Source organism: Apium graveolens, chromosome 3 (genome assembly GCF_009905375.1).
Source record: "Apium graveolens cultivar Ventura chromosome 3, ASM990537v1, whole genome shotgun sequence".
NCBI lineage: Eukaryota > Viridiplantae > Streptophyta > Magnoliopsida > Apiales > Apiaceae > Apium > Apium graveolens.
Genome location: NC_133649.1, coordinates 148,095,124 through 148,122,455, shown reverse-complemented (window position 1 = coordinate 148,122,455; position 27,332 = coordinate 148,095,124). Strand labels below are relative to the sequence as shown.

Genomic DNA, 27,332 nt, shown 5'->3' with positions numbered 1-27,332 from the left:
GGTTTGGACCGGTTTATTTTATATTTATATAAAAAAATTATTTATATAACTTAATTTTAATATTTCTTTCAAATTTATATACATTAAAAAATTTGTTACTTGGTACGTCAATAAAAATTTAAAAGTAAGTACATATCTTATAATTTTAAAAGTAAATATAAAATTTTAAGTGTATGAATATCAATATTTTTTTACATGAAGTACGAAATTTTATTATTTAAAGTGCAGTATCGATCAATTTTAATATATGAATTTATTATCTATTAATTTGGATCAATTAAAAAATGATGTGGATAAATGTTTAATATTTATATATGATCTTTTAAGACATAAATTAAAGATAAAATAATTATATATGAAATCAGGTCCATTCAGGCCTGGACCAGATTTTTTCAGGTCTTGGACCAGACCGAAGACCAGATTTTTTTCAATTATAAGGACCGGGGATCAGACCAGATATATTTGGTCCGGTCCGGGTCTTGGACCGGACCCGGTCTGGTCCAGGTTACAGATTCAGACCGAAATTTTGTGTAACCGTAAATATATATTATTGAAATTAATAAAGTTAAAATATTTACGTATTATTTTGTATATATATCGTATTATTGAAAGATTCAATATTTAGATAATTAAAATCTTAAAATGTCGGTCGCTTCGTTGCGCGGGTTTTGAATATGAGTGATATCTATACTATATTATTATAAGCGAAACATATTTTCGTTTGGTCGGTAGGTTAACACAAGTAAAAAGTACACTAACACCTTTCAAAATAAAACTTAAGCAAATATCATTTACTAAAAATAAATAAATTAAGTAATCAATATAACTACAAACTCTATGAATTCTTATCAAACTTAATATCTGATTGCACTCAACTTCTTTCTTACTTCTTTTATAGGAAACCAGACACTTTAAAAATTAATTTTAGTAATTCAAATTATAATATAACAATATGTTTAATAAATATATATTCTACTATTATAAGCGGCACATGATTTCGATTGGTTAGTTGGTTATCAACTTCTTAAAAAGTATGTTAACACCTTCAAAAATAAAGTTTAAACAAATATATTTTATTAAAAAAAATCAAGTATCTAATTAATAAATTACAAACTCTATGAATTATTATCCAACTTAATATCTAATTGCACTCAACTTCTTTCTTACTTCTTTTGTAAGAAAACAAACACTTTCAAAATTAGTTTTAGTAATTCAAAATATAATATAACAATATAATTAATAAATCAAGAAAAAAATAAAAAAAATATTTTAAAAAAATATTATCAATCTATCTATCTATTTATAATTTTATATTAAAGACAAAATATAAAAATTTGGTTGTTGGTTATTGGTCGTTCTATTATATTTAAAATATGACACTTAATATTATATTTAAAATAAGACACCTAAAATTACTCGACTATCAATTCTATTATATTTAAAATATGACACTTATATTATGACAGTTCATATTATATTTAAAACAGGACACCTAAAATTAATCAACTATCAATTCTATTATATTTAAAATAGGATACTTATATTATATTCCTATCTTTACTATTATATTAAAGACGAAACATTGAAAATTTGGTTGTCGATCGTTATTGACTGTTAGATTTATTCTTAAAAATTAATATTATTTAAGAGGTATAAGGTTCGAATCCTGTCGGTAACATGTTAAAATTATTAAAAAATTACTAATTCTTTGAGAGTTATAATCAAAATTAGAATTTATAATATATATGATAAAAACAACCGTGCATCGCACGGGTTATATACTAGTATGTGGTATATGTGGAATACTTGGTATTGTTTTTCTAAATATTGTTTTTTAAATTTTTCTTGATTTATTAACAATCTTGTTATATTATAATTTGAATTATCAAAATTAATCTTGAAAGTATTTGATTCCCTACAAAAGGGGTAAGAAAGAAATTGAGTACAATTAAAAATTATGTTGAATAATAATTCATTAAGTTTGTAGTTATATTACATACATGATTTAATTTTTTTAATAAAATTATATTTGTTTAAACTTTATTTTAGAAGGTATTATATACTTTTTAGTTTTTCAAAAGGTGTTAACCAACCAAGCCAAACCTAAACCATGTTTAGTATAAATAAGTTCGTTTTGTTTGGTACGGAGAGTGCACTACTTCATACAAAAACAAAATCGCACATAAAAATTCGGTTAATAAACATTTTGTGTTGCATGAAAGCTACGTTTTACAGGTGTTGAAAAAAAGAATAATTTGCAACTTGTCACCGTCTTGGTTAATATAAGATGTAAGAACCCAGGAAGCTGGGTGAAAGTAGTAGTAGAATATATATGCTATGTATAGAGGTTTGACATCCCCATACATTATAAATGTATAATATGTGAAGAGGAGAAAACAAGAGTGTCTTCCATTTTCAGAAACAACATTCAGCTATCTCTCTGTAGACCAAGCAAGTGTGCACAGAAAAGGTACTCATCTCTCTCTCTCTCTCTCTCTCTCTCTCTCTCTCTCTCTCTCTCTCTCTCGTGTGTTTATCACTTGCTTTGGTTGATCAACTCAAGTTTAGATAGATCAAACTAACATGATAAAGCATAAATGGAACTACAAACTTTGATGGCTAGCTAGGAATTAGGATCATGTTTTGCAAACTTATTATTGTGCTTAGTATTGTGTTTGTTCTGCTCAACATAAACCCTTCAAAAAGGACCAACCGTGAAGTTGAAAGTGTATGTGAGTTCGTATCTTCTTCTAGTTATTATGATCGCTGGAACAGTTTATTCTGATTTGTGATAACTTCACATTCTGCTTTAACTTTTTTCCAATCAATAATCATTAACTACGTTTAATTATGTCAAAAGATACAAAAATTGTTATATTAAACAATACTTTTGCTCCATGACTCATCTTTAACTATTCTCCTCCACTCGCCACAGTAGTACATTATGTTATAAAACAGAAATTTTAAACTATTTCTAAAATAATTAGATTGATCCATTGAATAAATTTATTGTAGCAGGTAACAAGAGTTCAAAATCCCTAGTTTACGTGATCTGTCGTACTTCCTTAAATTATTAGTTAGTTTCTCAGACATATATACAAAGTTAAGAAAAAGAAAAAGGATTCTAATTAAACTTTTGTTTGATCAGATCAGCCTTTCAGGTCGACTTTATCATCGAGGAAGATCGTGATAATTAACAATTTAAGAAGGTGGTTGACTTGGGCTAATTAATCCAGCGTGATGAAGACAGGTTTTAACTCAAGGTAAGTGAATCAATAATTTTGTTAATTTAGCTTTTGCATCTTCTTCTTAGTATAATTTTTGCATTCGAATCTATGAAATGTCTGATTATGTAAACAGTTCACCGAGAAACTCAGTAAGTTAGAGGAATACCTGCGTGTTTTTCAGGATTTGATATTTTTAAAATTATAACAGAAGTTGGGATGTTTCTAATGTTTTTAAAATTAGGCCCAAGAATGACAACTGAGTTTTTATCAACAGGGTCAAAACAGGTGTGTTTAAATTTAAATTAAGAAAAGAAAAAAAAAAAGCTGCTCATCAGCTTGTATACACCACAACATTATAAATAGATTATAGATACAGCTATTAATAAGGATGAGGAATCAGGTTTAGGTTGGACCATGGTTTGATTTTCCCCACCCAGCCATGCAGGTGTGTGGCTAGATATAAGTTTATACATTAAATAGGCCCCAATGGTTAATAGACGTGTGTTTTCGATCCCTGGTCATTTATATGATGAACTGTAACCATCACCAGAGATCGGTGTTGATTGGGTCCAAAAGGTGGCTCGTTGTTTTGAAAACAAAACAAACAGCTCAATCATTCTCCTGGAGCACCGCCCCCTTTTTTGTTTACGCGTTAGGTTGTGAATCACTTCATTAGCTGTTTTCTTTAGAGTTCTCAAACCAGATTTTCTGGGCCCAACTCTGTATTACGTTTTCTAATATAGGATCGTTATCTGAGATCTATAATGTTTAACGGTTTTTCTAACGTGTGTACACACAATAAACACTAACCCCATCATGAATTTGGTGTATTTTAATTGGTTCTCTAATCATAAATATTGATGAACCACCTACATTTACAACAATTCTACCAATCAAAATGCATCAAACGCATGTTTATTGTGTGCCCTTGGACACATATTAGAAAAACCAAACATTTAAAACAAGTATCATGATTTAAGTATAACCTACATTCAATTAATTTATATATTTAAATATTTTTATTTATCCAATCATATTATAATTTTAATATATTTATATAAATATATAATAATTATTATAATAAAAATATTAAAATATTCACGAAGAAACCAGTGTCGTAGTTTAGCTAGATAAGTTGTGGTGGTGGGTTTCCCCAAGAACGAGACTCATGTGTACTAGTTTAGCAATTTAATAATTATATAATACTATTTATTTTTTATTTTTAATAACCAAAATAAGAGGATAACTGTACACCAAATTATATCATATCCCTAATTATTAAAGTTTAGTATAGATTGTACGATATTTTCGATGTTCTTAACTCTGGCTGGAATTCTAAACTTTTGATTTTATGTTAAAAAAATAAATATTGTGTATCAAGAAAGGGTTTTAACTTAAAAAGGAGCTTAAAGCTAGAGAGGACAGTTTCAATTTTTCACCAAATAACTAAAATTTATAATTTTGTTTGACGAATATTAATATTATTATTCGTACATAAAAAATATATATTTTATTTTATTTTCATTTTTATATTTTTTATAACTCATAAGCTATAAAATAAATAAAATTATCCGAACATAAACTTTTAACCTTTAACTAAGCAATTTGAAATCATAAGTAAAATGTTTAACATTCAACTAAGTGTAACTTCAAGTTATGAGCAAATTTTTTAAGTATTTGCCGAACAAATTGGGAATTTGATTATTTACATTGTACTCTTCATCCAGGTATAGGAAAGAGAACGAATAGAAATTGAGGTATTTTATTATCTCTTCAAAACTTTATGAATGTATAATTATTTGTAAATAGGTTTGTCATCTTACACACCAAATAAATGGGTAATATCCCTAAATTTCCTAATTTACAAACGATATTTCCATTAAAAAGAAAGGGATTTGAGTAGAATGATAGTAATATACGAGGTAACCAGGCGTGAGTGTGTTCGGTCAACATACCTTTTTTTTTCCCTTGAACTTTGAGAAATACAAACATCATCGAAGTTTAGTTATTGACAAATGGAGGCGGAAATGGAATCATCCTCGAATTTGCTTCTGTCTTGTTCATGATATGAAAGATTCTTGGCAGCTTTATAGTGTCTTGCGGCTCTTTAGCCCTAGCTCGACCATCATGTTCAAGAGTGCACCATAACTTTTCTCGTTAATTAGGATGTCCTACCACACAAATAAGATCGCATAATCAAAATATATTGCAAATTAAGTCTGAGTAGTTGGGGGATTTTAAAATTGGTTATAAAAAATGATTCAAAAATAATGTGATATGTGTGATATATTGATATATGTAAATTTAGACTGTTTTATTTGATATATTGATGTGAATGTATGAAATTCATTTTATTTACTTTTAATATTATTAATAAAAACGTGTCACGTATTACTTAAAATCATTTTAATATTTAATTTTGAGTACCAAATATTTTCAATTAATTTTATAGGCTATATTATTACACTAATTAATGTATAAGACCAGACCCCCACCCCCACTGCTGCATAAAAACTAGGAACTCCCTGATCACACATGGCACATATGGTATATTTTGTGACGGAATTAGTATACCAAAATGGTTTGGATTAAATTAAAAAATTATTAAAGTTTGTTTTTTGAAAATCTAATAACTGTTAGGGTAAAAATATACATGTTTCTTGAATAAAAAAGAAGAAACCAAAAACACATTTATGATATATTGCAATTATTAACCAAACCCCCGACCCTTGTGACTTTGGTCAAGCATTCGGCAACCTTATCAAACTTTTTTCCATGTTGAGATTGAAGAATTGTGTAAACTATTTAACAATCTAATTCCAAAGAGTACATTATACAGTTTATGGTAGTGGGAAGTATATTTGTCTACATTTTGAACAGCTATGCACATGTAGCCCATGGAGGTGACTTTACTTAGATTCATCTGTCTTTATTTCTCGAGGCCTGATTGTAAGTACTTATTAAATATGTGCATCCAATAATGATTTCCAACGGTGTTCATAATTTATGTCACTATCCACATTTTATATCTGGACGTATGTACCCTACACCTCTATTTCTTACATAATGCTAGTAGCAAACCCGCGGCGATAGTTTGGTCCAAAACAAATAATTTAAAATTATTAAATGATAATTGATCATTTATTCTGGGTCAATTATGTTATAATATAAAGAGTGTAGAAATATATAACATAAATTATAAAGTTATCAATTTATTCTAATTCAACTATATAACACATAATATTTGAGATTTACTTTAATTTTATAAGGTAAAGTATTATTATAACTGTGTATATTCAATTATGATCTTTTGTACATGTAATTAACTTGTTATTTAAGTTGGCTCCATTTGGGTATGTGTACCAAAATTTTGAAACTTATTTTAGACTCGAAATTTAAAGTTAACTCAATTTTAAAAGAAAAAATTAAAATTTGATCGGAATTACCACATATTATATTATAATTATATAGAGTAGAGATTAATTGTAAATAAATTTTGTTCGAATATGAGTGAGCCCAATATTTTAAAGTTTTAGTACGAAATGTATAATATAGAAAAAGAGGCAATAGCTTAAAAAACCCAATCAACTTTGTAGATTTTTGCAATTTAAAGAGCACTTATTTATGCAACTCACATCACTTGAAAAAAAAATAAATTTACGGCACTCACTAAGGGTGTACACGGATCGGGTTGGGCGGGTTGAGGAAATTTAGCAATTCAACCCAATTAATTTGGATTTTCAAAATTTCAACCCAAACCGAACCGTTTAAATTTGTAACCCAAACCAATTTGTAGTACTTCGGTTTGGATCGGTTTAGTAAATATTCAAAACTAATATTAATAATTATAGAATAAAGCATAAAGTCACAAAATTTAAAACACTTGAAAATAATTCAACAAAATATTACAATCATCCATGTCAGATATGGCTTAAATTTCCAAAAGAGAGTGATAATACAATACTTAATCTTTAAACATTTTTTAAACATTAAACTCGATAAAAAAATAGTGGCATATTTTTTAAATATTGAGAACCGATGTTATAAACTACAGATAAATGAGCCATATATTAGGGCTGAACATATTCATAGTTATAAAATTAACAGATTAACGTGTAATTATATTTTTAATCGGGTTGAGTTGGTTCAGTTTAAAAATATCGAAACCCGTATCCAACCCAATTAAATGGGGTTGACATTTTTTCAACCCAAATATATATCAGGTTAAAAAAAATCGGTTTAAATCGATCCAAATAAGGTCGGTTTGGATCGGTTTGGTCGGTTTGATCGGGTTATTAACACCCCAGTAACTCACTAAAAGGCAGTCATAAATGCACGCGCCAGATTTCAGTTATTAGTTGTTGCTTAAATTACGCACCCCCCCTCTTCCTGCTCTTTCATTTTTAAACCCCCCATTTCATCGAATCACACACACATACACACAACAACTGTATATGTACATACGAAATCACAGTTATATTCTCACCTTTCCCAGCAGCAGAGTTGCTCATTATCCTCCTTCTAATCCTCGCAAAATGAAGCTCAATCGCTCCACTAATCAGCACGAGGTACATCATCATCTCTCTCTCTCCCTGCCTCTCTCCCGCCTTCTCTCTCTCTCTCTCTATCTCCCCTATCTATCCCCCCTCCTCTCTCTCTCTCTCTCTATGTTAGTATTATTTTGATGACATGACTAGAACTGGCAGAGAAATTGGGCTGAAATTGTGTGTTGTTTGGATTGCACCTGCCTGCAGCTCTTCTGGCCTAAGATTGTTATGCGTAAATGGCTCAATATTAGTGCTAAGGATTCCGATTATAGTGCTGATACCGAAGACGATGAAGATGATTACACCACTGACACTGAATTCGACACTGAAGGTACCATTTCATTTTTCGGATTCTTGTGTCTTACATTTAATCTTTTCATTAAATTTGGATAGCTGAGCTACAACATTTCCTTTTTCTTTCTTTTTTTTTGCAGAATTTTGTGAATGGCCTACTGAGTCGCGGTATAAAGATGATCAAGGGGATGAGGTTAACATTAATCTTAATGGTAATGTTTTTATGTTCGTAATAATGGTTTGGTGTTTTATGATTGCTAGATCTGTTTACTAGTGTTTGATGAGTTTCCGGATGCTGGAACAATTTTTTTAAGTATTTCCAAGTAATGCCTTGCTACTTTGACTTGTCTTCCACTTGTATTGTTGACACAGGGTTACCTGTCTCTTAAATCGACTAAACATTCGGCAAATTTATTTTTTCAAAAAGTCATGTTGCAGTAAACATGAGTTAAGAAGCTATATAGTTTGAATTTTGCTAATTTTTTGAGTTGTAAACCTACTTTAGAGAATATGAGAATTTTATTAGTTTTGATTAGTTAAGATGTCTAAATTCAATTACTTTCATCTAATGTCTTATGGGATTATGGAATATTGGAACATATTAATTCTCGAGAAACACCAGTTTCCAGAAAGATTTCCCCCCCTTTTATGATGATGCTGGTTTTTACAAGGTCAAGCTTATCCTTTATGTAAAAATTTCTTACTTTCACATCTTCATTTGATTAAGTTCGATTAAGTTCAATATAGCGTGTTTCTGCATATTTTTAATTGTTTTTCACTTTCCTTTCGTTACAAATACAAATGGATGAACATAGCTTTGCTAAGTTTAGTTTGTACATCTTTTTTTTGGGCCTACAGGGGCTCATCCAAGATCAAGAAGACGAAAGTCAGAAACATTCAGGGCACAATATATAAATGCAAAGGAAATCAAGTATGCTACCTCTCACATACTGATCACACAAAGTGTTCGGTAGTAATATCACTATGTAATATGCCTTTATCTTTGATTCTAATACTCTCGTCTTTGCAATAACTTATGATATTAGAATACGTGCTGGCACATGGAATGTTGGAGGAAAACTTCCACCAGGCGACCTTGAAATTGAAGACTGGCTAGATATTAGTGACCCTGCTGATATGTATGTAATTGGGTAAGTGGATTATGAATTTAATTGCAAATGTGTTTCCACGGATGTGAACTTCATCTAAATTAAGATACATCCAATTGAGTCCTTAACGTTTATTATTCCTTTCTTTATTGCCTTTTCCTTTTATATCTTTTTGGCTTCTCGTACACTACTTAGCAACACTTGTTGTAACTAAAGTGTCCGGTTGTTAATATCCAAACAAGATGTCTCAGATTAAGCTATCTATAATTACAGGTTTCAGGAGATTATACCATTAAATGCTGGAAATATCTTCGGCGCTGAAGACAATCGCCCTGTTCCAAAATGGGAAAACATTATACGTGAAACACTTGATAAAATACAGACAGGGAAGCCCAAGTATAAATGCTACAGTGATCCTCCTTCTCCTTCAAGATTTAAGCCATCTGCGGATGCTCCAGATATTGAAGATGAAATATTACTTGAGACTGATAGTGACTGTGAGGGTGATGGTGAGGAGGAAATATATCCATTAAATGAAGAGCCAAATATCGACGAATTCAGTGATGGACCCGTTGCGGGTCTAACATGGTTCAGAAATGTTGATGCTTCATTCCCTGCATCTGATACCAACTCAGGTATATCACTTGATCAGAAATTACAACGACAGTTTTCTTCTTCCAAAAAGTTGGACAGGTTGAATTGTTTCCGTACAGAAGATTCTGAATTTAATGCAGAAGCATCGGTACCTTTACTCAATCGTCGATTAGCGAGAACGATCAGTGGGACTGAAAGGATGGGCTTAAGCTGGCCAGAGCCTCCATTAGATCTTTTGGCTCAGTGCGTACCTGAGAGGCCCGATTCATTCAAATCATTTAAGTCATTTAAAGCCTCTAAATCTTTTAAAACATCTAACTCTTTTAAGTTATCAATGAATGTTGATCAAAGAGTGCAACCAGAGCTTGCTTCACTTGCCGAAATTGATCTTGAATCCCTCATAAACCGGAAACGAAGATCTCAATATGTAAGGATAGTAAGTAAGCAAATGGTTGGCCTATTTCTTACTATATGGGTTCGTAGAAGTTTGCGAAGGCATATCCAGAATGTCAATGTTTCTACTGTTGGTGTTGGTGTTATGGGCTACATAGGTAACAAGGTTGGTATAATTTTATCTTCTTTTTGCTTGTTTCTTGGTATACACTATGATTTTTTTTGAACTACCCAGGGTAATTGTTAAAGCATAACCTTCCCTTATTTCTATTTCTTCTTGTTAAATCTTTTACATGTGAATTGTGATTCTCTATCTGAAATTTACGATTATCAAGAGTTAATGAAAATGCAATACTAAAAAGTTTCCTGAGTGCAGTCCTTACCACTTGTTTACTCTGAACATAGACATAGTATCTTCTATATGCAGAAAAAGTTCAGTGAGTTGCTCAGGCAAAGAACATTGTTAGCACTAACAAACCAAACATTCAGGTCATTTTAGATCTCGCTCATGTTTCACTAATAAACCTGATACCGTTCTGTTCTACATGTCATTGTTTCCGAGCTACTATAATAATGGCATCATGCTAAGTATGGATGGTTCTGTTTATCTGCTTCCTTTGATCTTTTTACATATCTAGAAATATGTTCAATTCTGTTCTTTCTAATTTTATTGCATGAGTGACATCTTTATTCAGTTTCATATTCGAATTAACTTGTTTCATAATGCAAATTCTTCCTAAATGGTTATTCAAGGGCATCAGTGGTATCAGATCACTGTAGGTATCTGCCTTAATGTCCAAATATTAAAAAAAATCAGTCATAGGTAGTGTGAGCTTATGAATGTGTACTCAGATTTTTAATTGGCACTGTACGGGTCTTGTCTTTCTGTGTTATTTATAAAGGAAAAGTTTTATGTTATCTTTCAGGGATCAATATCAGTCAGCATGTCTATATTCCAGACTCTTTTTTGTTTCATATGTACTCACCTAACATCAGGCGAAAAAGAAACAGAGGCAATCAAAAGAAATGCTGATGTGCATGAAATACACCGAAGAACTCATTTTAATTCTTTCTCAAGCATTAGACTTCCAAAAAGCATCCGTGATCACGAGTAAGCACATGAATATGGTCATAGTTTGCCATTGGATCATTGGGATCTTTTTACAGTGAAATTTGACGATTATCTCTGGTTAGTTTATTTAGAGATTAACAATTAATGATATCTTACTGTGCAGGCGAATTATATGGCTGGGTGATCTTAATTACCGTATAAGCCTGCCTTATGAAACAACACGGCAGCTAATCTCCAAAAAGGATTGGTCCAAGTTACTAGAGTGCGATCAGGTAGTGTAATATTCCCCTTGCGAATTTCCATTTTTGCTGGGTTTTTATTCAAAAAAGATTTTCCCAGGCATAAATATACTGAAATGGAAATTATTCTTTGTTGGAATTTTCTGTTTTTTACTGCCAATTCATGACATTTGTAATAGACCATTCTTTAGTGCAAATTTTTCACCTGTCCAACTTCCTAAAATTACTACATTCCTAATTGAGGCATTCCATTCTATAGCATATGATGTTTTTTTTGGCAACATCATAGATTTGTTACGCACTTATAGATAACACTTTATGTGGATATCAGGCAGTTGTTTGTCTACAGGTTTGTACAATTTTGCTATGAACTTGTTAACAAACTACTTTCTTTTATTAACATTTAACAAATTTTGGGCAAATGACAATCATTATACATCTTAATAATAAAGAATAAAAATAGTATTTTGTATTTGGCAGAAAAAAAACTCTACTTATCTTTGTGTAGTCGTTGAGAGGCAATCGTTTGCATGCAGACTTTTCCAAATCTCATGCAGTTTGGGTGGTTGATGTTCTATCTATGCATGTTTTATAGTTGTTAAAGGGGTTGCGGTTCCAAACAGCCTGACACTGACACTGACTTTATAATTTTGTACTGGCTCTGTTATAACTGAATCTTACTCCTTTTGAAAATGAAGCATTAGCTAATTTGAGGAAGTGCCATCTGTATTAATTGATAATCATAGACAAAAAGATTGAACTGTAAGAATGTGTTTTTCTTTCTCATTGAGAAGTGTCCCTTTATACAGTTGGAGTCCTAGCTAATTACAGGCAAGTTAGAGGCTAAAAACTAGCTAATCCCGTGCTAATTACAAGCTGTCCTCTCATATACAACTAATTAGTTGGTCAGTCAATAAAGTCACAATATCTGCATCAATAATGACACAATATATGCTTTCAAATATTCCAATATTTACTGGATATCAAGGAATCAGTTATGCCACAAAATATTATTTAAGATCAGCATTTAGTTTCTTTGACATCCCCCCTCAAATTGATGCTGTAGAATCAGTAAGCATCAATTTGCTGACAAGAAAGTTATGGCGTTGTCGTGTCATGGATTTGGTAGATGTATGGCAGAGTGATAACTTGATGATCATATGCTTTCCGAATAAAGTGACAGTCAACCTCGATGTGTTTTGTGCGTTCATGATAAACAGGATTTGACGCAATTTGGATTGCACTGGTATTGTCAGTATGTAAGGTAGTAGGTTGATTTTGATAGAAACCAAGCTCTGCCAGAAGGCCTCGCAACCAAATGATCTCTGAGCATGCATTAGACATGGCACGATATTCAGCCTCCGTGGAGGATTTAGAAACAAAGTCTTGTTTTTAGCATTTCCAGGAAATAAGACTGTCTCCGAGAAACATACACCATCCTGTAGTAGATTTTCTTGAGTCTGGACAACCACCCCAGTCTGAATCACTATAAGCACTCAGTTGGATTGTAGAGTTGGTAGGAAAGAATAAGCCACGAGTAGGTGTCCCAAGTAAATATTTAATGACACGATATACACCAGATAAATGGAGATGCGTCGGAGTTTGCATGAACTTACTTACAGTGTGAACAGCATATGAAATATCTGGTCGAGTTATTGTAAGATAAATTAGGCTACCAACCAGCCTTTGATATAAAGTAGGATCTGCTAGTAGTTCCCCTTCATCACGACTATATTTTGTGTTAACTTCCATTGGAGTATCAGCTGTTTTAGTGTTTGTAAGCCCTGCTAATTGAACCAGATCCATAAGGTATTTGTGTTGATTCAAGAAGATACCTTCAGGTTGACAATGCACCTCCAGGCCCAAAAAATAGTTTAGCTGACCAAGATCTTTCATTTGAAACGTAGAGTGTAACAAAAGTTTAACTCTAGAGATAGCTTCCAAATCTGAACCAGTGATAACAATGTCATCTACGTAAACAAGGACAACAACAATGCCTTTGGATGTCTTTTGGAGAAAAAGGGAGGGGTCATACTGACTTTGAGTGAAAGAAAAGCTTACAAGTGTTGTTTCAAACTTTTCAAACCAAACTCGAGGTGACTGCCTCAAACCATAAATTGAGCGTTTTAGCTTGCAAACATAATTATGAGAAGAAGGCATGCCATACGGAAGTGTAATGTAAACATCCTCTTTTAAGTCCCCATGCAAAAAAGCATTCTTTACATCCATTTGATGTAAAGACCAAGATTGTGACGCAGCTAGAGCTAAAATTGTTCATACGGTGGTCATTTTGGCAACCGGAGCAAAGGTTTCCTCATAGTCTAGGCCATATTGTTGTTTATTGCCAAAAACTACCAATCGTGCCTTATAGCGCTCTATTGATCCATCTGGACGATGCTTAACAGAAAATATAAACTTACTACCAAGTGGTTTCACTGATGGAGGGCATGTAACAATATCCCAAGTTTGATTTTCCTCGAGTGCTAAAAGTTTTGTTTCAATAGCTTCCCGCCAACACTCATGCTTCATTGCCTGCTTATAAGATGAAGGAATAGGAATAGATGAAATGGTGGCTGACAAAGATATTGGATCCTCAAAACCATACCTTTCAGAGGTCTACGTAAACGTGTGCTGTGTCTTTGTGGCTGGTCTGCATGTAAAAGATCAGCATTATGGGGATCAGATGACAAAGGGCCTGTAGAAGCAGATGTGCGACGTTGTTGGTAAACTTGCAAAGGCTTGGTAGAAGAAGAAGAATCTGTTGTAGAATTAGTAAATATTGGCAGGTAAGAGAATGTAGTAGGAGTGACATCCTGGTGAGAAGCAAAGAAATATTGTTTTTCAAAACAAATGACATTCCGAGAAACTCTAATACGACGTAAGTTGGGATCATAACACAAAAAGCCTTTTTGGTGTGTAGAATATCCTAGAAAAGCACATTGAACTGATTGGGATGTTAATTTTGTGCGTTCATGTGATGGAAGATGAACATAACAAACACAACCAAAAACACGAAGGTTTGAATAATTTGGTTCTTTCCTATATAATCTAAAGAAGGGAGAATCGTTATTCAAGGAGGGAGATGGCAACCTGTTAATAAGATGCACAGCAGTGGAAATTGCTTCACACCAAAAATGAGGCGGTACAAATGATTCTATGAGAAGCGTACGGACAACATCTAGAAGGTGGCGATTTTTTCTTTCAGCCACCCCGTTTTGTTGTGGGGTTGAAGGACATGTTCTTTGAGAGATTATGCCATTGGTTTGCAAGAATTCTTGAAATGAATGAGACATATACTCTCCCCCGTTATCAGAGCGTAAGATTTTAATTTCTGCAGAAAATTGAGTACGAATATGTGCATGGAAAAGCTTAAAGACCGAAAATACTTCATCTTTTGAATGCAAAAAGTAAATCCACGTGAAGCGGCTATAGTCATCAATAAAAGTAACAAAGTACTTATAATTTGCATGAGAAGTAATTGGTGCCATGCCCCAAACATCACTATGTATTAAATCGAAAGGTTTAACAATAGTTGATTGGTGAGTAGGAAACGGCAAAGTTTTGCTTTTACCGAGCTTACAAAAAAAACAATCAAAGTGAATATCATTTTGAGATGACGACCCTTTATTCCCGAGTGAACCAGATTTAAATAAAGCATGAAGTACATTATTATTTGGGTGTCCAAGACGTTTATGCCATGCACGATAATCAACAACTGCAGAATTACAAATGATAGGCTGAGATAAGTATGGAGGGATTGGAAAGTGAATGGGAAACAATCTTCCTTCTTTAGGCCCCCTTGCTATCATCCTCCCTGAATGTTGATCCTGCACGAGACAACCAGTTTTAGAAAATTCTACTTTACAATTATTGTCAACTAATTGTCCAATAGAAACAAGATTGGTGGAAAGGTTAGGTGAGACTAGAACATCAGTTATAGAGGAAGAGACATCACCAGTGGCCGTGATAGGTAAAGTATTTCCATCAGCTGTATGAATTTTGAGATTTCCAATATATTTATTTATATTGGTGAGCATATCAACATTATTTGTCATGTGGTGGGAAGCTCCAGAATCAAAGTACCAAGGAGCAGATTTCAGAAGAGGTTTACCTGATATTCCCAATGCAGATAGGGCAGAAACAATCATCTGCTGAATCATATCAGGGGTCATTGACTAACCTGCAGCAGGATCACTTTGCGGGAGAGGAGTTGCACTTACCGAGCTACCAGCAATAGAAGAATCGACTGAAGCGCTGTATGCTGTTTGGTATCTCTTTGGAGGACGAATTGGGCATTCTTTAATGATATGACCATCTTTTTTGCAGTAGTTGCAGAATTTTTTAGAACAATTTGAGGCATAATGACCAAAACCCTTGCAACAAAAACACTGAACATTACTCATATCCCTGCCTCTCGACTTACTTTGAGTTGCATACGCAATTGGAACAACATTAGATTTGTATTATTCCATATTAGACTGAGTAAGAAGTCGTTGCCCCTCACGAAGTAACTCATTGAGACAAACATTTAAAGAAGGGACAGACTCTCGATTCATAATATTGGATCTGGTACTTTCGAATTCAGATCTCAATTTCATAAGAAATTGATCCCTTTGAGTTGTTTCATGAACAGATTGAACTCCACTGAGACTTTCAGATGGTAAGTTAGCATAAATGATATCGGTATATTCAGCCCACATATTCATAAAAGAGGAATAAAACTCTGAAATAGAGAGACTTCCCTGTTGAAGAGAAGTTATCTCCTGTTCAAGCTGAAATCGCCGAGCACTGTTTTGTTGATCATAAACTTTCTTCATATAATTCCACATCTCAGCTGAAGTCTTATAAGGACGCAAATTGAGAATGATGTTTGATTCCACAGATCCTAAAATCCAAGACATAATTTGAGCATCCTTAACTTCCCAAAAAGCATGCTCATTTTCTTCTTTTTCTTTATCTGGAGCAGGTTTGCTGCCATCAACATAACCCCACATATCTTTGCCTTTGACAAATATCTTGAAGTGAAACGATCAAGCAGAATAATTCTTGCCATTAAAACGAACTAAGCAGTTATCGTACCTTTCTGAAGACATGATCTGTTGGTTTTTCTGGTACTTTACAGAAAATTGGAAAACTTGGACTGAAAAAAATCTGATCGATGACGTTGAAAAAAAACTCTTGAACAAGAACTGAATCTCGATTATAAACTTGGCTCTGATACCATGATAATCATAGACAAAAAGATTGAACTGTAAGAATGTGTTTTTCTTTCTCATTGAGAAGTGTCCCTTTATACAGTAGGAGTCCTAGCTAATTACAGGCAAGTTAGAGGCTAAAAACTGGCTAATCCTGTGCTAATTACAAGCTGTCCTCTCATATACAACTAATTAGTTGGTCAGGCAATCAAGTCACAATATCTGCATCAATAATGACACAATATATGCTTTCAAATATTTCCTGGATATCAAGGAATCAGTTATGCCACAAAATATTCTTTAAGATCAGCATTTAGTTTCTTTGACATTAATATGTGTATGTATACTAGTAATATTAAGAAGTAGGCTCTTTGTGTTTGCATAGCACTTTTAAATTTGTTTTTTCCAGTCTTACTTCCCAAATTGAAAATATATATGAGGAGACAGTAGGGTTTCAGACATGGATGGAATTTTAAGACTACAAAATTTTATATTAAAGTAAATGCTTCTCAGCGATATACTTTCTTTCTTCCTTTTTTTTAAATTTTATCTAAAAATATTTTCTGTCTAACCTTAATAGTATACATTCACTGCCTAAAAATTATCTATGTGGCTAGTGTATCTCGGATATCTTATTTCTAATTGAATTGAATTAAAATGCATCAATATTGGGTTTTTTCTGGTGATATATATGTATTCATCTCATCATAAAGATGCAACTGCTTATAAATTTCTCTCTGTTGTGATAGCTTATTCGAGAGCTTAGAAAAGGTCGTGCATTTGATGGATGGTCTGAAGGTAATTTAAATTTTCCACCAACATATAAGTACGAGGTAAATTCAGAGAAGTATTACGGAGAAGATCCAAAAGTCGGGAGGCGCACTCCGGCATGGTATGTTTGATCTTTCGTCTCCTGGAATTTATACCACACGGACACATGTTTGGTTTCACTACATTTTATGTATGGACTTGACTGGCTATTTTTTGAATTCTGTAAAAGTGTCTGAAAGATTTAGGGAGTATATTGGTAAATTTCTTTTTACAGCTAGCTAGTTTTCGTATTCATTAGTGTACCTTTTCTCATATTTGCTTCCATGTTATTACATGCTTTTTGTTATACGTGGGAATTGTTCGTCTTCATTTTTCCATCATACAAGGAGGGGTGGGGGATGGTTAATTAACTAATGTCTTCACTTTTACTGAGATTGCATGTGGGGGGAGGGGGAAGTCAATTAAAAAAAAATCAACAAGTTCTTAATTTTTAAATATATGGTAAATGGATATTGTGGGTGCCAGAGAGAAAAGCGTGCTTCACTGTTTGACTTGTGAACCTTATATTACCTATTTTATTATTAAAACCTGACTAATAGCCAATCCCCGTCTATTCATGTACAACAACCTTTAAATTCTTTTTACATTTATGTTGCTGAAAGATATCAACACAAAATATAAAAGCTTTATATTAAAATAGCTAGGATAAAGTAGGTATGTACTGAAATTTGTTGGCATTGGTCACTTATGAATTTATGTCTCTTTATTCAGGTGTGACCGAATTCTTTCATATGGGAAAGGAATAAAACTTACGAGCTATAGGAGGGCTGAACTCTTGATGTCTGATCACCGACCTGTTTCTGCGACATTTATGGTAGAGGTTGAGGTGTTCTCTCCGAAGAAGTTACAGAGGGCCCTAACATTCACTGATGCAGAAATCGAAGATTGCCAAGCTGTTTCCAATATGTGACTTAATGGTGGACAAGTTGGTTAACGTTGTAAGAGGTCAGCACTCTTGTGAATTTGAAGTTACAACTGTGCTTTTATTGCAGAGACAGACATAACACTAACCCCATGTTTGTTTAATGGTATTAAGCAGGGGATAGGATTATAATCCTTTAAATTTTCCAATCCCATGTTTGTTTTGTAAAAAATTAGTGAAGAGGTATCTAAGGATTATAATCCTTTAAATTATCCTATCCCATGTTTGTTTTGTTGGAGAAGAGGATAGGACTATAATCCCATCTAATGCTTGGTGGGAGGAGGTATTGTTTTATCCCCTCCTACAAGTCATTTTTTAAAAGATTATAATCCCCTCATTGTTATCCCATATGAAACAAACATAGGATTAGAAAATTTAAAGGACTATATTACAATCCCAAGTACTATCCCACAAAACAAACATAGGATAAAGTTTTAAAGGATTATATTTCAATCCTACACTTAATCCTTTCAAACAAACTTAGGATAGGATTATTTAATCCATAGGACTAATTTTGATGAGATTAGTTATCCCTGGATTATTATCCCGGGATTAAAATCTCACGAAACAAACATGGCCTAAATGGATTACAATAGAAGTAACACTCCATGAAGGGTACAATAGAAGCAATTTCTGACCAAATTAAATTTCTGGTTCTGCAAAATTTATATCGCAAAAGTTAATTAGAATTTTAGTGACAAGTTTATGTAAAAAAATTTCGATAAAATTATAAAATGCAAAACATATACATAAAGTCTTATCTATTAAAATAAAAAATTCAGAACCAAGACTTCTCATGTTCTCACCTGAATGATATAACACACACATATGTATGCAGATTAGAAGTTAAGTGGTACATGCAAGCACTTTTTGATTTAGGATAGTGGAAATAAATGATAATGTTCTACACATTTTCTGTAGCAGGGTTCAGAAAATCTTATATATATGAGTATCTTATATTCCTACTAACCGTTTTTTTTTGCCTTTTACCATTTGTAATCAGCCTTATCACAGATCAAAATTTGCTAGTTTTATATTACAGAGTGTCTATTGCATCAAGTGTTAAGTTTAAATTATGTTGTTACATCAGGGATGTGGAATTATGCAATTATCTGGGTTGATTTTTCATTCCGTACCATTTCCTGATGGCAAAATTCGTTTCTAATGCAGGTGTATATAACAGGACAGTTGTTTGTGATACATAGAAGATAATAAAGAGAAGTCCCTCAGAACATGGTCAGGCCACAGCTGCCAATGTACAAAAGCATGTCTTGTGCTCTCGATTTTTTTTATTAGGTTGTAGATTTGCAGTTACAATGTAAAGGTTCTTGGTTACCTTTTCTCCCTCCCTTTAATTGTTTGGCAGAGAAAATTCGATTCTTGAAGTAACGTTTTGTATATGCTTGGACATGTCTGAATAAAAAGGTTGCCAATGTTTTGGATTGACAAAGGTGCGTCGTCAGAGTGCTTTTATGAGATAGAGAAGAGATACTTTCATCATAATTAATGCATTAATAACTTACTCTAGTTGTTCCATGTTATTTGTTTCGTTAGAGCATGCACAGCGCTCGGGGTCAACTCCCCCGGGACACTTATATTCCCCACCACGTCATCCGAAATGACCCCATAAAAAAAGTGACCCCAATCTATCCAATGTTAAACCCACTTTTCACATTTGTGTAGCACTCTTGTATTATTATTATATTATATATCTAATAATTGTTTTTATTATTTGATTTTAATTTTAATTTATTAGTATACAAATTTTAATAATAAAATTAAAGTGATTAATTTTTTTTTAAATGTCAGTAAAATAAAAAATATGACCCGTAATTAAAATGCATTATATTATTAAAAAACATGAAATTGAAAACAACACACAAGAAAACATAAAATTTAAACGTTACAATTTAACGATTCTCGTTGAACTGCGAGATATGCTCAACCAAGTCATTTTGTAGCTGACGATGTGCCCGTCTATCACGCATCTGCATACTGTTTTGAATATATGTTTCGTACGGGATAGAGGGTTCTTCACCTAAATTTGGTTGCGATAAACCATTTGTTGCATCGTCATAGGTTGGGAATGAACCAAATTGAGTGACATATGTGTCCCTTTCATCTTCAACAATCATATTATGTATTATGATGCATGCTCTCATGATTCTCCCAAGATCTTCTTTGTCCCAAAAGCGTGCTGGACCACGTACAATTGCAAAACGAGACTGTAACACACCAAACGCTCGTTCAACGTCTTTTCGTTGGCTTTCTTGATATTTTGAAAATAATTTTCTTTTCTCACCTTGTGGACGTGGTATAATTATTTCCGTTGATAGTATAATTTACCTCTGGAGCACGACCTTGTAGGATATCATCATATACCGGTGACCGATTTAAAACATTTATATCATTATTTGATCCGAAAACTCCAAAAAATGCATGCCATATCCATAGATCAGATGAAGCAACCGCTTCCAGGATAATTGTTGCAATTCCTTTATGACCGCTCATGAACATTCCCTTCCATGCTTTTGGACAATTTTTCCATTGCCAGTGCATGCAATCAATACTACCCATCATACCGGGAAAGCCACGAGCCTCACCCATCTGCAATAGACGTTGCATGTCATTCGAGTTTGGCTTTCGTAGGTATTCACCCTCAAATATCGTAATTACATTTGAGACGAACTTTTTCAAGCCTTCAACCGCGGTGCTCTCTCCAATACGAACGTAATCATCAACAGCGTCAGCAGATACACCGTATGCCAACATACGCATTGCCGCAGTGCATTTTTGTAAAGGTGATAAACCTTTTCTTCCCACTGCATCAATCCTCTGTTGAAAGTATGGATCAAAATTTGAAACAGCATCCACGATACGAAGAAAGTCATGTCTTCCCAATAATTGTCAAAGTTAGACTTCTTCTTGTAATATTTTAAATGAAGTGCATTAGCTTCCTCAATTATGTTGTCCAAGTTTGAACCGCTCCCGACTCTTCGTAGAGCCTCATCATGACACGATCCAAATTTTTGAGCACCTTCATTTATTCGTTGCCACCTTTTTTTCATTGCCATAACTCCTCTCTTAATAACACCAGGATTATATTCTTCACAATATTGACGAATTCGGTCCCAAAATGCATCGGTTTTTTGATCTGTACCGACTAATGGATCGATTGACACATTCAACCATGCACTTATTAAGAGTTTATCTTCAAGCCACTTCCACTGACCAACTACTTCTCGTACCTCTTCAGCTTCCTCACAATCATCATTTAAATCAATAATATTTTCATGACCAAATGCCGGAACTTGCGTTTCCGGCGAATTTTGAATATTGATAGGTGTTTGTTGCGTTTCAAATTGTGGATTTGAAAATGGCGGAAAAGGAAACTGATATGGAGAATTTTGAGGATATGAAAATGGAAATTGAGAATTTTGAGAATTAAAAGTTAAATTTTGTGGGTTCGGAAAATAGGAATTTGGATATGGATATGGAAATTGAGGGTTTAGATTTTGAGGATTTGGATTTTGGTTTGAAGATGGGGGATTATTTGGATTCATCTTTTGCTATTTTTTTTTTTAGAATTTGAGAGTGTAAATAATAGGAGTTTGGGGATTGATATTTATAGGAGAGAAATTACAACGTTAATATTTTCAACGATAATATTAACGTTATATTCAATTGCGGAGCTCAGTAATCAAGAGTGTGGCAGCAGCTTTTACTAGTTTTATTATAAAAAACTGAATTGGTTTTCAAGTGGCCAAGCCCGGCGTGGCGTCCCTGGACCATTTCTGTCTAAAGCACACAATGCTGTCTAGTGTCACAAAAGGTTGGACAAGCCATTTCACGCGGCCCCAGGAGCAAAGCAGCCCCCGCTGCACTTGCTCTTATTACCGCAGGACCCGCGTATAATAATACTCCATATACTAATAATCTCAGTATTATAGGAGTAATATAAAGAGGGGTGAAGGGGTAAATAACCATTTTGATATACAATGAAAATCACGATTGTCGGTGAAGATGGTTGAAAGTAACAGATTAATTATGCATTTTTTTATTGTTTTTTTATTGTAGTTAATCCGCAACCACTATATTTTGGGCGCGCACTGGGTAAACCCTATGGGCTTAAGCCTGCAAATCACGTGAACTAAAGTAAACCCGCATTTAAGCGACAGACTCGAACTCAAGAGGCATAATCATAATTCTTCTCCCGTGGGATTCGAACCTGTGACCAAGAGGATAGTTATCCCCTTTTAAACAACTGAGCCAACCCTTACGGGCTAATTCTGATTGGGTAATCGAACTGTAACCAAGAGGATAATTATACCCCTTTTAACCAACTGAGCCAACCCTTACAGGTTAATTCTGATTGGGTAATAACTAATATCACTTTTCCAACTGAATAATCACCCAATACGTATTTAGAGTCACGGTAATATATGTTAACTTTATTTTCAATACGCGAGTTTTAGTTGGATAAACTGAATACGCAAGTTTTAGTTGGATAAACTGAATACGCAAGTTTTAGTTGGATAACGTGTATTTTCATAAATATAGCAAACCCAAATAAAGAATGCGTGATAGTTTTTTTTATATACAATACGCATGTGTACACTGAGTATGTGTTAGAAATAGGCAGGGGTAATTATCAAACCGTACAACCCGTAAAAATCGCTCGCACCACCCCACAACGCATCGTAAATTAGGGTTTTTAACTTTTTATGATGGGGTTGCGCTTTGGGTTTTTGACAAATCGCGCGGTGCGGTACGGTTTACGGTTTGACATTTTAATATTGTGGTTCAAACCGCACTGTACCGCAATTTCTCGTATATATAAATTGATTTATAATATATATATATATATACACACTATTAGATTAAAGACGAAATAATAAAAATTTGGTAGGTAGTGGGTTTAATCACTGAATTCAGAGCCGTTAGATATTATATGATCAAATTGATGAGAACCGTTATATATAATCTTAAAAATTATTATATAAGAAGGTTTAAGTTTCGAATCCCATCAATCAAGAACATATTAAAATTATAATTTACAACATATAATGGGTGTAAAGTTCGAATCCCAACAATAACATATTAAATTATAATTTATAATAATGATTAAAATAAAATAGAATTATCGTGATTTATAATATAAAATGATTAAAACAACCGTGTATCGCATGGGTTATAAGTTAGTATATATATACATATTTATATAGGGTTGAGTCCTTTCTATAAAGAACTCCTTAACTAGAGAATACTTGAGAATAATTCTTTTTTTGTAAATTTTTTATATCTTCTATTCGAAATCCTTTTGTTATATTAATAAAAACAAAAATTTGTATATAGAAAACAAATATGAGGATTTTTTTACATAACACTCATATATGTTATGCACAGATCAAAGATTATACTATAATTCTATATTTAGTGTTTTATAAAAATTATGATATTATTTTTTTAAAATTTTAATGTGTTATGCAAAACTAAAACATATTTATGGGAACTTTTGATATAATTAAGAAAAAAAGGTGAAAAAATATTTACAGAACACATAAATATAATTACAGAACATACTAGTTCTTCGAGAAATTAGTTCTCATTTGAGTCTAACCATATATATATATATATAATATTTATATATTATAGATTCATTTTTTGTTTAATATAGTTTTGTTCTATAAATGCTAGTTAACTTACATATTACAAATTACCAACATATTTTTATTTTTAATAAAAAATATATTATTTTTAGCTTCCTAATTAGCTAATTTTTATTATAATTGTATATACATATTAATGTTTTGAACAAATAAACCACATAATGAAAGGAATATGTCCTAAGTCCAATCAGGTATTAGGATTTAGGAATAACTCTTTATGTAATCTGTTTTGATTTCATTGATATTAATAAAAGACTTGTTTTGTTTTTATTACGGGCTCTATCTATTTAAGTGTTTAAATAAGATATATCATAGTTTAGAGTAAAGCTTTTTATGGATTATGATGAGATCATAATAGTGAGACCTAAAAAGATGATAACTCTAAACTTAAATAGTTCCTGGTCATAGGATTACTAACTGGTAATTAATAATCCGCAAAGATCGGTACATACTATGCTTGCTTCATTATGAAGGATGTCTGTTCTCATAGACATTTGTGTGGTGACACTATAGCTAGTATGTAGGTGCTTATTATAGAATAAGTTCACTGAACATGACTCGCACAGCTGAACAACTGATGGAGTTCACTCACGTGTCAGCAGTTGTTCACATAGTGATAGTTGTACAAGTATCCTTAGACTTGAGGTCATCATAGTCATCTTGTGTACACTGAACTATGCTTTGGTTTAGTTCTTAGTCTCCAGGGACAATTATTAGGGCTCTTCTGGGTATAGGAATTTGTACACGAAGATAGTGTATGATCAATAAAGGATCTACCCCTTCCAGTGAAGGAAGAGAATGTTCAAGGCTGATCCACTTATGCTAGTTCAGGAATCTCTGGCCAGAGTGAATGAAATTAGAAAGGAGTTTCTAATTTGCATAGAACTACGCATAGTAAATGGTAAGCAAGTGATTGAATTAGATAGGCTTGACACGAGATCCATGCCTTGTATTTAATCGGAACATTGTAGGGTAGAAGGAGTTTATTGTACGGTAACTATTCACTGACAGGTTCTTGGTATTCTAAGAAGTGAATTCATATTATCCGGATAGTCGCGATATGTTGAGAAGCATCACTCACGATGTAGAATAAATGTGATTAATTAATTAATCATATTTAATAAATTAGAGAATTTATATAAATAATGATAAAATAGTTTTATTATTATTTATTTCTACTACCGGCTTAATATTGAACCTACAGGGTCACACCATAAAAAGAGAATGATTTTATGGTGGAGGAATTAATTAATAATGGCTAATAATTATTTATTTGTGAAATAAATAATTAATTGGCAAATTTAATAATTGATTAAATGAGATTTAATTGATTATAAATTAATTAAGAAAAGTTCTTAATATTATTAATTAAGGATTTAATTTTTGGAAATTAAATCAAGAGAGAGAATTATTTCTAAAGTGTTTAGAAAAAGGATTAATAATTAAAAGGTGTTTTAATTATTAATGAGAATAATAAATGGGATAATAATAATATTATTTATGGGAAAATTTCAGCTGAAAATTTTGCCTATAAATACACTATTATAGACCCTATTTTATTCTAACCCCATCGAAACCCCAAAAACCCAAAAGTTTCAGAAAACCAAATTCTCTCCACCTCCTCCTCCTCCTAAAAGTCGTTTTCTTGGTGGATACCGGTGGAGTGCTTCACACTTGAGGAACAACTGCTAAGGATCTCTGATCGTTGTCTCCGAATTATTTTAAAAGGTTAGATTCGATCCCTCGAATTTTTATTTCCGATTTATATGCTTTTATTTGGATTTTGTATGTGTAAAAGTGTTTTACCATGCCCCCGCTGCGTTAAAAATCCAACAATGGTATCAGAGCATAGGTTGTATGCATATAGATCTGTGGTAAAAATTTCAGAATTTTATGTGCTTGTATGAATTAATTATGATTTTTACAAGTTATATCATGGATTAATTTTGTCTGATGAGAAATCGTTTCTCAGAATAATTTTTAATGTTGATCTGGGTTCTACAAGTGTTGTAGATCGTCTGGGTATTTTTTTCATAATTTTATGATGTATAGATTTTTTATTATGAATTTTTGAAGATCTTGCAATTAAATTCGTAAATAAATAAATTGTTAGTATATATATTATGTATGTAAAGCTGCTTGTACTGCTGCTGTAAATTGCACGGAAGCAAAGACAGATAGAGAGATCTGACAGGACGGCTGCACGCAGTTCGAGACAGAAAAGCAACGACGGCTGAGAAAAAAAAATAGGGGTGTAACGCATTCCGGGAATGCGTTACACACCTGTGGCGCATTCACGGAATGCGTTACACCCTTTAATGGCTTAAAAGGGGTGTAACGCATCACCGGAATGCGTTATAGGGCTTGTAACGCATTCCTGTAATGCGTTACAGCCATTCTGTTGATTTTAAAATTGATTTTTTGGGAGTTTCGTAACTCCGTTTTGGGCGTGCAATATACCGTTGGATTCGTTTTTCCGAGACGGATCTAATGGAGTGATCAATTTTAGTTTATATAAAAGTTTTTAACTGTTTATATTTCCATGAAGTGTTTTAAAGCTGTTTTTGACTGTTTTAATTGCTTTTAAATGCTTCATGTGATACATAGAGATGTATAATGCTTAGACTAATGTGCTAGATGATATAAAATGCCTACCTTGATGTTTATTCATGTTGATATATGTGATATATGCTTAGTTTATCATGCGGTGAACTTAAATAAACATAAGGCGTTTGTTAGACAACCTAGTATAGTGAAATTGTTTCATAACCTTAAGAACAATATTATGAATACAATCATGAGATTCTTGTGTTTGTGAAACACGTAATTGAATATGAATTTTCGATATGAGAGAAAGGATGATTCTGTCAACAACAGATTTCTATCTGTAAGAAAGGGTTATTAAGTGACGCCTCTTGACAATGCTCCACCCGATCTGGGAATCGTCTGATTATTGATTATTGATTTGAAATATTTAATTTAAAAGGAAGAATCTCTTTATAATATGATTATGATTGTAACGTAATATAATCCCTCTAAAATTAAATAATATCAAGTAGTAATTGTCCAATGATACAACGGGCTTGTGTCGGTCATAGCCTTCCAACATGGTAGAAAGTAGTTCTTATTTTTGAATCATTGTCATTTCGTGCCACAGCCGAGGGTTTTGATTTTGAAATAAGAAATACTTGTCTATTACATAGAGATGTGTACATTGAATAAGAATCTAAAGGTCGTTAC

The 27,332-nt window shown here is 32.7% G+C and overlaps 2 protein-coding genes across 7 annotated transcripts; one reads left to right on the top strand and one right to left on the bottom strand.

Moving 5' to 3' along the window:
- The first annotated feature begins 2,336 nt into the window (after positions 1–2,336).
- LOC141712829 (type IV inositol polyphosphate 5-phosphatase 3-like) lies at positions 2,337–19,952 on the top strand. 6 transcript variants are annotated; one of them, XM_074515919.1, is made up of 13 exons: positions 2,337–2,470; positions 3,149–3,263; positions 7,726–7,795; positions 7,982–8,105; positions 8,209–8,280; positions 8,927–8,999; positions 9,115–9,219; positions 9,451–10,330; positions 11,091–11,275; positions 11,400–11,508; positions 17,420–17,562; positions 18,213–18,446; positions 19,594–19,952. In XM_074515919.1, exons 2-12 carry the CDS (start codon positions 3,241–3,243, stop codon positions 18,409–18,411), a joined length of 1,983 nt encoding a protein of 660 aa, XP_074372020.1. In that variant the 5' UTR covers positions 2,337–2,470; positions 3,149–3,240; the 3' UTR covers positions 18,412–18,446; positions 19,594–19,952. The 6 variants fall into 6 exon arrangements, with proteins under 6 accessions (XP_074372020.1, XP_074372017.1, XP_074372019.1 ...); XM_074515916.1 differs by having other exon boundaries at positions 7,934–8,105; XM_074515918.1 differs by having other exon boundaries at positions 7,723–7,795.
- Positions 19,953–20,333: 381 nt separating this feature from the next.
- On the bottom strand, positions 20,334–21,986 carry LOC141714627 (uncharacterized). Its single transcript, XM_074518134.1, has 3 exons — positions 21,303–21,986; positions 20,770–21,258; positions 20,334–20,648 (listed from the first exon to the last, which is right to left on the bottom strand). Exons 1-3 carry the CDS (start codon positions 21,984–21,986, stop codon positions 20,334–20,336), a joined length of 1,488 nt encoding a protein of 495 aa, XP_074374235.1.
- Positions 21,987–27,332: the final 5,346 nt, after the last annotated feature.